Raw genomic sequence first — 13,425 nt, forward strand, 5'->3', positions numbered from 1 at the left:
TGGCTAGTGGGGCCCACAGGGAGCTGACAGCATTGCTCTGGGTCTCAGTTCCCTCATCTGTAGTATTGTGGACCCATCACACGGCCGTGACTACCGAGGGAACTCAGGTAGCCATGTTTCCTGGTAGCAGGCCTCGGTGTGCATGGACTGAAACCCAAACAAAGACTGAGAAAGAGGAAGCGGATTCGCTTCACGGAGCCCTTGGCCTTCCAATTTGGAAGGTTGTAATAATGGAGCAAATCGCATATTAGATGGCGCCACCTGTTGTCTGCATGTGGTATTGCAGTTTGGGAAGGCGAGGACGAAGGGGCTCCAGGGGGGAGCTCAGATCCCAGCCTCCGCGAAGGGGCAACCAGGAAGACAAGGACAGCCAGGACGGTGACTAACGCGGTGAGTGGCCAGCAAGGACAGCGAGCTGCGGGTCCTCTCTGCTCTGTCCCTCTCCTTTGGTTTGGAGTCACGGCCAACATCTGCAGTCCCGCGAGACCCTGACCCTGCAGCCCCTGTCCAGCTCGCTCCACCTCAGAGTTCAGTCCGTGGGGCTCCGACAAGGTCCTGTGTCTGCCCGGGCTGTGGGCGGGAGTGGCTGCAGCCAGTGGTATTCATGGAGTGCCCGTGTCTTAATCCCACAACTCGGAGAGGCGGGTTCTCTTAGCTCAAGAGGGCCAAGGGCCTTCCTCCCCTCCCCCTCCTCCCTCCCCTCTCCCTCACTCCCTCCCCACTCTGTCCTCCCTCCCCACTCCCTCCCTCCCTCCTCCCTACTCCCTCCCTCCCTCCCCTCCTCCCTCCAGCAGTCCTCTTCTTGAGGGCTGGGCTAGGGCTGGGGCTGGGGCTGGGGCTGGGGCTGGGGCCGGGGCTGGGGCAGGGCTGGGCTGGGCAGGCCGCTCCCCAGCCCGCGCTGTCGGCCCCCATGCTACACTACGTCTCTGGCATCTTCTAACCATGACTAATGCCTGTGGGTCCAGGTCCCTCACACTTAGCAAATGCAATCATAGAGGAAAAAAAGTAAAAATCTTGCTGACGCTTTCCAATCTTGATTCATCTGTTCCCACCTCCATCCATGTGCTCATCTACCCAACAACCCTCTCCCTAATCCATCTGTCTACACATCCGCCTCCCCACTGTTGCTCATCCAGCCCCTCGACCACCCAGTCCTTCTGGTCTCTAGCCACCCATCCACCCGTCCGGTCATTCTCTCCCCCACCCATTGCTCCGTCACCCAGTCGTCTCCCTCTCCTTTTTTCCTTCCTCCCTTCCATCCACCCAGCAACCACCCTCTTGACACCAGGCTCAGCGCGGAGGAGGGCGGGACATGGCTGCCCCTGGCGGGGGAATGGGAAGGCATCGCAACAGAGGAGCCAGCGACCTTGACCCTGGATGGAGGAGTGGAAACTGGGGAGCAGAGGAGGGCAGAGGGAGACCCAGGGAGAGAGAGCAGCACAAACAGAGACAGAGAGAGAAGGAAAGCGCCCAGCAACACGGGGGGTGTAAAAACAGGGGGATGAGCCACACCAGAAGGGCCCCATGTTGGCAGCATTGTGGGGTACGGGAAGGAGCCAGGGCCTTGGGCGGTGGGGAGCCCTGAGAGGACAAAGCTGAGGTGCATGGGGGAAAAGTTCCCTCCAGCTATGGCGAGGACTGGGGAGGGTGGGTCTGGGAGCAAACGGACCAGGTGGGAGAGGCCACTGGGGTCCAAGGCCGGCGTCACTACCCACTAACTCTCTCTGTGCCCCCGTTTCCTTGTCTCTTCCTTTGCTGAGAGGGACAGAGGCAGACAGAGATAGCAAGAGCTCCCCGAATACCTGCAGTGGCCAGGACGGAGCCAGCGGAAGTCAGGAGGTGGAAACTCAAGCCAGGTGCTCTGGGTGGGTGGCAAGGACTCGGCTGCTTGAGCTGTCATTTCTGCCTCCCAGAGCTCGCAGGAGCTGACGCCAGGAGTCAGACCCACGAACGGCAGTACCGGGTGTGGGCGTCGCAACCACCAAGCCAGACACCCCTCCCTGTCTATGCTACAAGTCTGGAAACGGAAGCACCTCTCAGGGCCGTGGGGAGGAGGCAGGAGGTAAACCCAAGCCAAGCACCTGGCGCGGCACCTGGGTCGCAGGGGCCCGCGCTCAAGGCCGGCCGTTGGCGGTGCTGGCTACCGCTCGGCTTGCTGCTGCCACTGTGGTCTGGGAGGAGACCAGGAGGCTCGCCCAGGCACAGCAGCTGTCTCCGCCCTGTGATCCACAGACAGAAGACGTGCTCGCCAGATGTTTCCAGGTGTTTACGGGCAGTGGGTTCTGAGGCCCAGCATGGGTGGACTTCCATGACATAGACCCGGAAAACCAGGCGAGCAGAGCGCAGGCAGCCACCGCACTCCCCGCAGCATCTCCTTGCTCGTCGAGTGGGGAAGCTCTAAGAACACGGTTAGCCTCGGGACCCTCTTCCAAGGGCTGTGCGTGACAGACTCGCAAGAGCTGATGGCGGGACCCAGTCCCCAGGGCCAGCCTGCTTGTCTCTGCAGTAGCTGACCCCTGCTGCTCCCCGGGAATCCAGTTCCTTCCCCGGGGTCTGCAATGCTGAGGCCTCCTCCTTCCCCCCTGCAACCTATGGCCTGGGATTCCCACGGAAGAGGCCTGGAAACGTGGGAGTGCAGGTGGGGCCCAGGGCCAGGAAGGGAGCAGTGCTCAACTTAATTCCAAGCAGCTGATTCCACATCGATTTGGGTCACCGATGTTAAGGAGTCACTTTCAGTTGTGTTTTAATTTAAGCAAACAATAAAAACTCAGTCCGGACCAGGAAGCTGCTGGGAGATGTTTAATCCCAGTGCAGAAAGGTGGAGGGCGGGGAAGGAAAAGCCGGAGGCCAATGTGGGGGAGCGTGCACCTGTGTGCATGTGTGTACCTGTGTGTGCATGTGTGTGAACATGCTTTGTCTGTGTGCATGTGTTTGCATGCGTGCATATGTGTGCATGTATGTGCCTGTGTGCACCTGTGTGTGAACATGTGTGTGTGCATGTACGTGGATGTGCACATGTTTGCATGTGTGCGCGCATGTGTGTGCGTGTGCGCCTGTGTGTGAACATGCGTGTCTGTGTGCATGTGTGTGGACGTGCACATGTTTGCATGTGTGCGCGCATGTGTGTGCGTGTGCACCTGTGTGTGAACATGCGTGTCTGTGTGCATGTGTGCATATGTGTGGGCGTGGGCGTGCACTTGTGTGCATGTATATGTGTGTGCATGTCTGTGCATTGCACGTGTGCCTGTGTGCTGTGTCTGTGTGTACATGTTTGTGTGCCTGTGTGCATGTGTGTTGATGAGAGACAGGAAGAGGCGGGTGTGTGGGCTGGGGTTCTGGGCAGAGCTGGGGGGCTCCACATCAGATCCCTGCCCCCAGAACCCAGGGCTCCTCCACCGTGGCCGGCTTGGGCAATGCTTTTCACTTCTTTGGGTCTCGTTTCCTTATCTGTAAATTGTACATAAATAGCGTTGCCACAAAGGGCTCTTGGGAGAATTGAATGAGATAAGAAAGACAGAACCCACAGAACTCATGACAGTTTTGCTATCCAGATACTCTCTTCCAGGGTGTGTGCTGGTACAGGTCAAGTGTGTGTGTGTGTGTGTGCGCGTGTGTATGTTTTGGTTAGCAAGGGTGCTGTGATTTGGATCTGGCTCTTTTTTTAGATTTATTTTATTTATTTGAAAGACAGAGAGACATAGAGACAGAGAGAGAGACAGAGAGAGAGAGAGAGAGAGAGAGAGAGAGAGAAGAGAGGTCTTCCATCTTTTGGTTCACTCCCCAAATGACTGCAATGGCCAGAGCTGAGCTGATCTGAATCCAGGATCCAGGAGCTTCTTCCAGGTCTCCCACATGGGTGCAGGGGCCCAACAACTTGGGCCATCTTCCACTGCCTTCCCAGGCCATAGCAGAGAGCTGGATAAGAAGAGGAGCATCCAGGACTCGAACCCGTGCCCCATATGGGATGCCGGTGCTGCAGGCTGGGGTTTAACCCGCTGCACCACAGCGTCAGCTCCTGGGTCTCTTTTACTAGCTGTGCTGCACTGGGCAAGTTACTTAATCTCCCCGGACACCAGCTTTGTTATCTTTAAGATACAAATAACCATAGCCCCGCCTCGTATGTTATCCTGAGGACTGTGAGTTCATACAGTGCCTGGCACACAGAAGCACTTTCATAAAAGCTCCCTACTCCTAACACCATCACCAGACCTCACCAGGTGACCTTACGAAGCCAGCATCGCCCATCCCTCTGAAAGCCAGGGTACAAGCGGCTCTCCCAGGCCTCAACCTTCCCTTCTCCAAACAGGAATCAAGTGGAAGTCACAGAGGGCACCTCTGACCTCTGGGGTGTTCCCTGGGGTAGGGGAGAGGAGAAACTTGCTTTGTGCTGTCGCGCCCTCTGTTGGGAGAGGCCGGCTCAGCACCATGGACAGAGGGTGCTGTGTGCTCCTGCCCATCCTCCACGCCCCACCCCCACCCTGGAAGCAAGGGCCCAAGGAAGAGGCACGTTCCGCTGTGACTCATGGGTCTCAGGGTTGGACTACAAAGTGGAGGCCCTGCCGTGGGCGGCCGGTCAGCGAGGAGACAGGAGCCAAGTGCTGTAAGCAAATGAGACGCTTAGGGCTGGGCTGGGTGACTTCTATGGCTAAGTCACCCTTACCTCACAGTGCTTTGGAGATGGCTTTTTCTGGGCTAAAGAAACGGCTAGGAAGTTGGGTTTTGTGAAACAGGAGCTGGGGGGATGGGCCCCCTGGAGAGGACAGTGGGGGTGGCGGTGTTACCACTAGCAGCTGCCACCCAGGAACAGACACGTGGCGTTGAGCCCTCTTGGGTAAAACCACCTGTGTACCTGGGCAGGGGGCTTCTCCCTGGTGGGCCGACCAGAGCACACACAGCCCAGGGTTCTCTGAGGAAGTTCACTGCCACAGAGCACCCACTGGCACCTACTCAGTGCCAGCCTTATGCCAGGAGTCGAGGAATGGAGTGGACAAGACAGAGCAACCCACCCTCATCCATCCATTCATCCACCCACCCACCCATCGCTCATCCTTTAATCTTTCCATCCATCCATCCATCCACCATCCCCTCATCCACCTGCCACCCACCCCTCCATCCTCCCATCCACCCCCCTATGCACTCATTCAACAAATATTTACTAATGATCTACTATGTGTTGCTGGCTAGTAAGACCGATCATTATAATTCGAGTGATGTTAAGGACAGTGTGGGACTCAGAGAAATTCTGGAGACAAAGCAGGGTGCACTGGGGCCTCCAACACCCAGGCCCAATCCTTGGTCCTGCCTGGAAAGCAAGCCCCTGCCCCCTTGGCCATCAGCCCTTTCCCTCCTCGCCGGCTTCTCCCCCACGTCCTTCACAGTGCGAATCACGGAGCAGGCTCTTTAGCCCTCTGGGGCTGGTGCCCGTTCCCAGCTGGCACGGGCCAGGGCTGGGAGCAAGCAGCCCAGCGGGACCAGGAGCCCCCCCTGCTCCCTGGGTCTCCTCTCCAGTGACTGGGCTGCAGAGAGTACAGCCAGGGAGCCTCTCCAATGCAGGCCTCACCTGAGCAACTGTCTCCTGTCCACCTGCCTGGCTTCACTTGGATTTGCAGCTGGGCCCAGAGAGCGGGCAATGCCCACACATGGACCTGCAGAGCCCAGGCCCAAACCAGGGCCTTCCCGGCTTGACCCGCCCTCCAGCCAGGGAGCCCCCTCCACAGAGGACTTCCAACCAGGGATGCGTCTTTGACTCTACTGGCTATTTCCTGGGCCAGAGGTGGGGTGGGGGTGGAGATGGGGTGGGGTGGGGGGAGCAGGGAAGGAGGTAGTCAGGAACCATGCCCCAGGGCATGGCTGGGTCAGGTCAAACAGCATGGGGAAAGGGGTGACCTCAAGCTGAACCTCAGCAGCTTGGAGAAGGGGAGACCTGGGTGGGAAGGGGAGAGGAGGCAGGAGAGGCAGCCAGAGGAGGAAGCAAGGGTCTAAGACTCCCATGTTCAAGCCACATCCAGCCCCATCAGCCTGGCAACCAATTAGTCTGATTCAAAGAAAAAAAAAAAATACCCGCGTAGGGACAAACTGTAATCAAACACCTATTTATAAGGGTTTATTACGATCATTATTATTATTTTACTGAGAGGATCATTCTAAAGCCTGTCAGGTGAATGTATGCTTTCAGATCTTCATAAATGCAAATCGCTCCTTCCCCCGAGGGCAGGCAACCGGTGAGCTGCAGCCCAGCTGCCTGGAGAGGCGAGGTTGGGGGCCAGCCCATTGCGAGAGCAGCTCCCTGCTGCGGGGCGTGGGGCGCCTCTGCCCAGGGCTCTCTGAGAGTCAGCCCCCAACACCCACTGCCCTCTGAGGGCTGCCGGAGATGGAACTGGCTATGCACCCATTGCCCTTCTGGGTAAACAGAGCCCACCCCGTCCCAGCAGCCGCTGGAGCTAGGAGAGCTGAGAATTCTCTGCGGGCCCAGAGACCCAGGGGGCTGAGCCCGGCTTTGCCCCTGGCGGTGCCGGCCTCTCTGGGCCTTGCTAGTCTCCTCCCAGGGCTCTGCCGGCCCTGCAGGTCCATGCCCAGAATTCCCCACCTCACCTCGCCCCCCAACCCACCCAAGGACCAGAGTGCCTCCCCTCCTCCCTCCTGGGAGGCCCCAGCCCCACTGCCAGGAGGGTGTGTGTGTGTGTGTGTGTGTGTGTTGAGGGAGAGCAATGATGACACAAGTCCCACGCCCCTGCTTCCCAGGCCCGGGACGAGACTCGGTCTCCACCAGGAAGCAGCAGCTCTGCCCATCCAGGGCCGCAGCTGCTCCTGCAGGAAACCTCCTGCCCCGCGTTCCTGGGCTCTGGGGGCGAGCGAGGGCAGCTGTGGTTTAGGAAGTTCCCGGGCGCCGAGCCCTTAATCCTGCCCAGTGAGGGCGTTCACAGATGTCAAGGCCACTGCTCCTGAGCCACACCCTGCCTGCCCCGTCCCAGGGCGCAGCGCCCTCACCAGAGGGGGGCTGGAGTGGGGGGCGGGCAGTGGGGGCTAGGGGCGCGATCCCCAGGCCGGGGATCCGGGGAGGGGATCAGAGGACACTGGGCTCCGGGAGGGGGGCGGGGAGGGAGGCTCGGGCACCCACGGAGGGAGGGCTGCGGAGCTGAAGGCGGCCAGCGAGCGGCGGCGGGGGGTGGAAGAGAACTTGAGGTGGGGGGTGGGGAGGGGGGTGGGAGGGGGTGGGCTCTCCTTCCTCCTGCAATAAATCGGCTTAGCGGGAGAGCCGAACAGCCCAGAAAGGATTAAGGAAAAGTCTGTATAATACAGCCGGGAGCGCGGCGAGGAGAGGGGGGAGGGCGGGGGGCGGGGAGAGGGGGAGCAACGCAGGGAGGGCGCGGGGAGGGGGCGCTCGCGCCGCCGGAGAGACCAGTGCGAAGCAGAGCGAGAGCGATCCGGCTCCAAACTCCGGCGCTGCCGCCGATCGGACTCCGGGTCGCTGTGAGCGCCGCGCTCCGCCGAGCAGCCGGGAGCCGCGGCGCGCCCGGAGGACGCCCGGAGCGCCAGGGCGCGGCGCCCCGCAGAGCCCGAGCCCAGGGCAGCCCGGCGGCCCGGCGGCCCGGCAGCGGCGGCATGGGGGCGCCCCCGCGGCGCCCCGCGCTGCCCGCCACCGTCTCGGCCCGCGGCCGGCGGCAGGAGCGCGCCTGAGCCCATGGCGAGGGGACCCGCCGCCGCCGCCACCCCGCCACCGCTGCCAGCTCCCAGGCACCATGCGAGCCGCCCCCAGCCTCCGCGGCTGCGCCTGCCTGCTGCTCGCCGCGATCCTGGACCTGGCGCGCGGTGAGTGCGCGGACGCCCGGCGGGGGACGCGCGCGGGGACGGCCACCGGGGAGGGGCGCGGGCCGAGGTCGCTCCGAGAGGCTCGGGCTCAGAGCACCGTGTGGAGCTGGTTCGCTTGGCGAGGGAGGGAGGGAGGACGTCGCTTTTGCCGCGGGCGCCCGTGGGTCTGTACCAGGGTCGTGTGTGTGTGTGTGTGCGCGCGTGTGTCTTTGTTGCGTCTGTCCGGGACGGAGCTGTATATGCAGAGGGTGCGGGAGTGTATTTAGAGACCCGAGCGTGCGGGTGAGATGGCGCGGGGTCTGCGTGTGTCAGGGGTGTCTCCGCTATGTCAGCTCCGCGGAGAAGGTGTGTGAGTGTGAGCGAGTGCCGGCTTCTCCGGAGGGTGTGAAGTGTGTGCGCCTGTGTCATGTGTGCGCGCGTGTTAGGGGCGGGCGGGTATGAAAGGTGCGGCGGTTCACGCGTGTCCCGAGTCTTTAGGGGCGTGCGACAGCAGATGCCTGTCCTCGTGCCCAGGGGTGGGGATGTGCCCCTTGCTGGAGTGTACCTCCGGGCCGCGTGGAGGTGCCGGGGTCGTGTTGCTTGGTAGGCTGGGAGGGGTGCGTGTGTGTGTGCCCTGGAGCCTGCGCTCTGCTTTTCTGGGCAGAGCCAGCAGCTCCGTTTGAGCCTGTGTGGCCCCCAGGATCTGGTCTGGGGGCGAGGCTGAGCCAGCTGGGAGAGACTGAAGCGAAGCGGGTTCCCCAGAGCAAGCGCGATTGATGGAGCTGCGCAGCGCTGGGGTCTGGGGTCCGCCGCCGCCTCAGGGCTTCCCGCCCAGCGCCGCCGCCTGGTGGGTCTTAAATGGTGACAGCCCATCCCCGCGACCCCAGCACCTTTCGCGCTATGAGCAAAGAGCAGATGTGGCGGCCACCAGTCCTGCAGAAGGAGGCGGGATAGGGGAAGAGCCCTGGCCTTTGGGGACCAGAGAGAGGGTGGGTGTCCTGGATCCCCCACTGAGCCCAGCGGCCACCCTCGGTGCCAGGAACCAGCCCGGCACAAGTCAGGACAGAGCACTGCTACCAGGGAGCGGGATGGGGGTGCCGGGTGCCAACATGCAGCCATTGTAGGGTTTCAGCCCCCAGCCCAACTGCAGGTGGGGGCGGGGGTCAGCTCTGCCCTCTGCCATAGTCCTTGTCCCTCCAGGAGGTGCTTTGCCAGGCTCCGAGAGTGCCTGCCAGGAAGGGTGTCCCCCCACTCCCCAGCAGTAACCCCATCCCCTCTACCCCGAAGTCCTTGGGCAGTGCCAGTTGGTGCTGCAGCTGAGCCTGGAAGGTGGTCTCGAGGGAGGGGGGAGGGGCTGTGTACCCCCGGAGGGAACGTAAGCCCTGTACTTTGTCCCCTACCCTTGGCCAAGAGACTTAAAGTGGGTCAAATCTGCCCCCAACTTTAGGGCAAGGGCTCCCCCCGTCGGATGCGTCAGGAGGGAAGGTGCCGTGGGGGAGGCAGGTCCCGGCTCCGGCGCTACCCGGAGGGCGCGGGCTTGGTTGCAAGGCACGGGGGCCCTCACCTGGACACTGCAGGGAGCGGGGGTTGGGGGCTGGGGACAGGAGAGGAACATCCCTCACCCCAGAATAAGCACAACAGGGCCACGCGACGCGGGTGGCGGCGGCGACTGACGGGCAGGGTTTGATGGGGAACCCCGGCTCGGGCAGGCCCCACCTTGAGGGCTTTCCCCGGAACTGGGCTGCGGGGCTCCCCAGGCGTCCAGACGCCCCATCCCCTCTCCGGCCTCCGCAAGCTGCGGGCAGCAGGGGCTTCGCGCCGAGGGTGAGCGCATCTGGGCCCAGGGCGCCCGCGCGGCCTCTGAGCTCGGCGGCTCGGGGTGCAGAGAGAGTGGAGGCGCGGATCCCGGGCAGGGAACTTTCCGTGACTGGGGCGCAGGGGGAGGTCCCCGGCCGGCGGAACCCTCCCTTCTCCGCAGCGGAGACGCGAGCGCACGAGGGTGGGGACACCCCTCCCTCCTGCCAAGCCCGTGTCCACAGCGGGGGCGGGAGTTCCAGCAGGGTCCGCGCGAGCCGCGAGAGGCGGGCTGGGCCAGAGGAGGGCGCCCGTGCCGGCCGTGGCCGAGAGCGGCGCACCTGGCTGTGGGCTGCGGGGACCACCTGCCAGCGGCTGCCTGCGAGGTCGGGAGGCTCGGCGGGGAGGCGGTAGCACCGTGGTCCCTTACGGGGAAGGGGCACGGCCGGTGCGCCCTCGTCCCTTCTGCCGGCTACGGGTCCTGGCGTGGGAGAGGAGGGGCTGTGCACTGGCCCGAGGAGGAAGGAGCCTGTGCACACAGCCCTGGCGGGGCCGGAAGTGCCTGCCCCTGCGCCCACCGCCCAGTCCTAGCCTTTCCCTGGGGGAAACCCGCTGTTCTCGGGTCACCCAGTCACTAGGAGCGCCCTGGGGGCGCTCTGAGTCCTCTGGGCACTTCCGGGAAGTCCCGCACTTAGAGCTGGGCAGTGACCCAGCGGGAGGGGGCGCTGGCGGGGAGAGACCTGGTTCCTTGGGCCCTTGAGGAGTCCCCGCCGCGAGTGGGTGGGTGGGCAGGCCTCTAGCAGGGGGGCTCTGGGATTGGTCGGGGCAAGGGGTGGGGGCGGCCCTGCTGGTTCTCTGAGGCCGCAATGCCCGCAGGTGGGCGGGATGGAAGGGCTGCCTCTGCTGGGCCCAAGCGGCCGCCGCGCCCAGACTGCAGGGGCTGCGCGCGCGCGCCGGAGCAGGTGTGCCGGCTAGGTAGCAGACCCGGCTCGGCGCGCGCCCTGCCCCAGGCGGGCGCTCGCACCGCAGAGTTTCAACTCCGCCCCCAGCCATAAGCCCCACCCACTCCCAACCCTAGACCGCGGTGCCGAAGGAGACCTTTCCGTGAGCTGTTGGACTAATGTTTGCGTTTTCAGTGCGAAGGATGTTAGAGCTGGAGCGACCTCCCAGGTCTCTGGCCTCGGAGGTTCTGAAACGTGCGTGTTTTAAGCGCGAGGACCCTTTCACGGGCGGCGGATTATCACGGCCCTCAAATCCCAGCGCCTTGAGCAAGATAATAGACTGGAGAGCTGGGCTGCCCGGGTCGATGCGGGCGCCGAGACCCCACGTTGAAGGAGCCTAACACACAAGTCCTCCTTAACAATCTGAGATCGCCGCTTTCCTAATGGCAGAGCTGGCTTTTGGTGTTTCCCACTGCCACGGTGGTGTGCTGCCCGCTGCTCCCCAGCCCTCATTCCTGCTGCAGGATGGGAGATCCCTCCTCCCAGATGGGCGCTGGGCGCAGGGCTTTAAGACTTGTTAATGACAGAGGTAGAGGCTCCTGCCAGCTCCCTGTGCTCTTGCCCCAGGCTCCGGCTGGCTTTTCTTCCAGGGGTTCCTCTCTGGCCCGGGGAGAGGTGGACAGAGCCCGGCCGTGGAAGGGATGCCTCCAGTCTACCTGGCTACCCTGAGTGTTCAGAATGTCGATCACAGAAACACACACACACACACACACACACGGTTGAACCTTACTGCACCTGACAAGTTGGCAGAAGGGGAGGGAGATGGATGTGTTTCCAGGGAGCTGCTTGGTCTATGGCAGAGGCAGAGGCCAACAGAGAGGAGGCTGCTTGGTTCTGTCGCCGGGGATTCTGGGCTCCAGGTGTTTAACCTGGGTGGTGGTGGGGGGGGGGCAGTCTGGCTTTACCACCGTGCCCACCTCTGCTCCATCCCCAGGGCACTGGAATTTGAATGCCTTCTCCCCACTATGTGCCAGGCACGGCACTAGCAACGAGGGCATGGCCCTGGGCACCAGGAGGGAGTCTGAGGCCTTTGCGACATTTACAGCTCAGAAGGAACTGACCCCCAGCGAGAGGGGGAGGGGCTGTCGGTGGCCCCAGCCAGGTCCGGCCCTGTGCTCTGGGCTCTCTCCTTCTTCTCATTTGGTGTTTCCAAGATCCAGAGAGGTCAACGTAGACCCGTTTTGCAAATGCAGAACTTGAGGTCCAAGGTGAAGAAACTTGCCCAGGGCCTCCTAGTCCCCAAGCGGCCAGCAGTGAAGCAAACACAGGCCTGCCTGGCCCGGATCCTGTGCTCTGCTGTCCCCTGGGCAGAATGTACCTTTGTCACCTCCTCAGCCCCAGCCACACAGGCAGCCTTTCCCAAAGCAGAGGATCTGGGTGTTCGTGTGCGCGGCTGGGAGGGGGGAGAGGAGGAGGGGACAGCTGCTGTGGGTAGGGCACATCTGGCAAGAGAGACCTGGCCGTGTGTGACCCCCTCGGCCAGGGGCTGGGCGTGTTCCCTGAAAAGATGGGGGGCAGCCAGCACCTCAGGCCTCCCCTCCCCCGCCTCCTCTTCCCTCCCCTCACCTCTCTTTTCTTCTCTCTTTTTTAAAATGATGAATGAGGCTCAGGGTCTTTTGTGAGTGGAAGAGCTGGGAGTTTTCAATCCAGGTCTGGAGCAATCCGGAGACAGCTGCTTTTCCATCGCTGGGGAGGGAATGCAGCCACCTCTACCACGTGTCCCAGGGTGCGAGGCCTCAAATGGTAAAGCAGTGGTGGCAAAACCCGTGGCATCACTTCCGGAGAAGTCTCCGTGCTCAGGATATGTCCCTGGGGAGAAGCAGGGTGTCAAGCTCCTGGGACCCTCCCCCTCCCCCTTTGCACTTGCAGTGGACTCCAGGAGTAGAGAGGGCACGCGTGCACCAAAACCTGCAGATGGGCTGTCGGACACGCCCCGCGCCGTGACGGCAGAGCGAGGAGTCAGAGACCAGGGGTCATTGCAGAGGCCCCCTTGCCAGTGGGGTCCCCCAGGAAGGAATGACTCTGCTGTTTTGTGGGGGCTGATGGTGATGAGTTGGGCCTCCCAGGGCCCTGAGAGAGGAGGCAGAGGTGGAGAGCTCCCAGCTCGGCTCGTGGGCTCTGGTGCCTGCCCCCAGGGCTGACCGTGGTGGTGAGTCCGTTTCTACCACTTGAGACCCCACCTGGAGGATGGTTGGTGGCCTGCCGGCTGCAGGGGACAGGCCATCCACCTGCTCTCCACCTTTCCCTGGAGGCCTGAGGCCCGCTGGGTGCAGCCTGAGACCCGCGTTGCTTCCTCCCAGTGAAAGGCGGGGTGGGTCAGCGTCTCTGGGGCCCTCTCACCCCCTACCCCACCTGAATATGCCCGCCACGCCCACCCCACCCCAAGACACATCCTGGTACTCCATCCAGGCTGGGGGTCTCCAGCCGCCAGATACCTCTGGCCTCCAGCCGTGTCCAGCTGGTTGAGAAGGGGTCAGGAAGTGCAGGGAGAGGCCCACAGCAGGTGGGATTCAGGCTGCATTCGCAGGCCAACTTCCTGCCAGCAAAGACCTTCTGGCCTGGGAACTACCTGAGATGCTCAAAGTGCTGGGGGCTCTCGGGGGGGGCAGACCCCCTGCCAGGCAGCACTTGGTGGGGTGGGGGGGCGGCCAGAGAGGTCCACACCCATCCTAGCTTTTAGGCTGCACATCAGCCATGAAGGCAGCTAGGATTCTGTCCGTGGAACAACAAAAGGGTGGCTGCGAACGAACAGTAGGCGGTGGCCTGGTGGGACCCCAGGTGTTGTGGCTGCAGGCTCTGCCGGCCCTCCTCCCCCTCCCAGGGCTTTGGAATACGTGCGCCA

The 13,425-nt window shown here is 62.8% G+C and overlaps 1 protein-coding gene across 1 annotated transcript in view; it reads left to right on the plus strand.

Annotated features, from left to right (window-relative positions):
• Positions 1–7,739: 7,739 nt before the first annotated feature.
• Positions 7,740–13,425, plus strand: part of IGSF21 (immunoglobin superfamily member 21) — a 231,141-nt gene continuing 225,455 nt past the window's right edge. The window contains exon 1 of the mRNA XM_062193120.1: positions 7,740–7,809. Within this exon, the coding sequence (XP_062049104.1) occupies positions 7,740–7,809 (70 nt within the window). The remainder of the gene's footprint in view (positions 7,810–13,425) is intronic.

The sequence above is a fragment of the Lepus europaeus genome, chromosome 5 (genome assembly GCF_033115175.1).
Source record: "Lepus europaeus isolate LE1 chromosome 5, mLepTim1.pri, whole genome shotgun sequence".
Classification (NCBI taxonomy): Eukaryota; Metazoa; Chordata; class Mammalia; order Lagomorpha; family Leporidae; genus Lepus; species Lepus europaeus.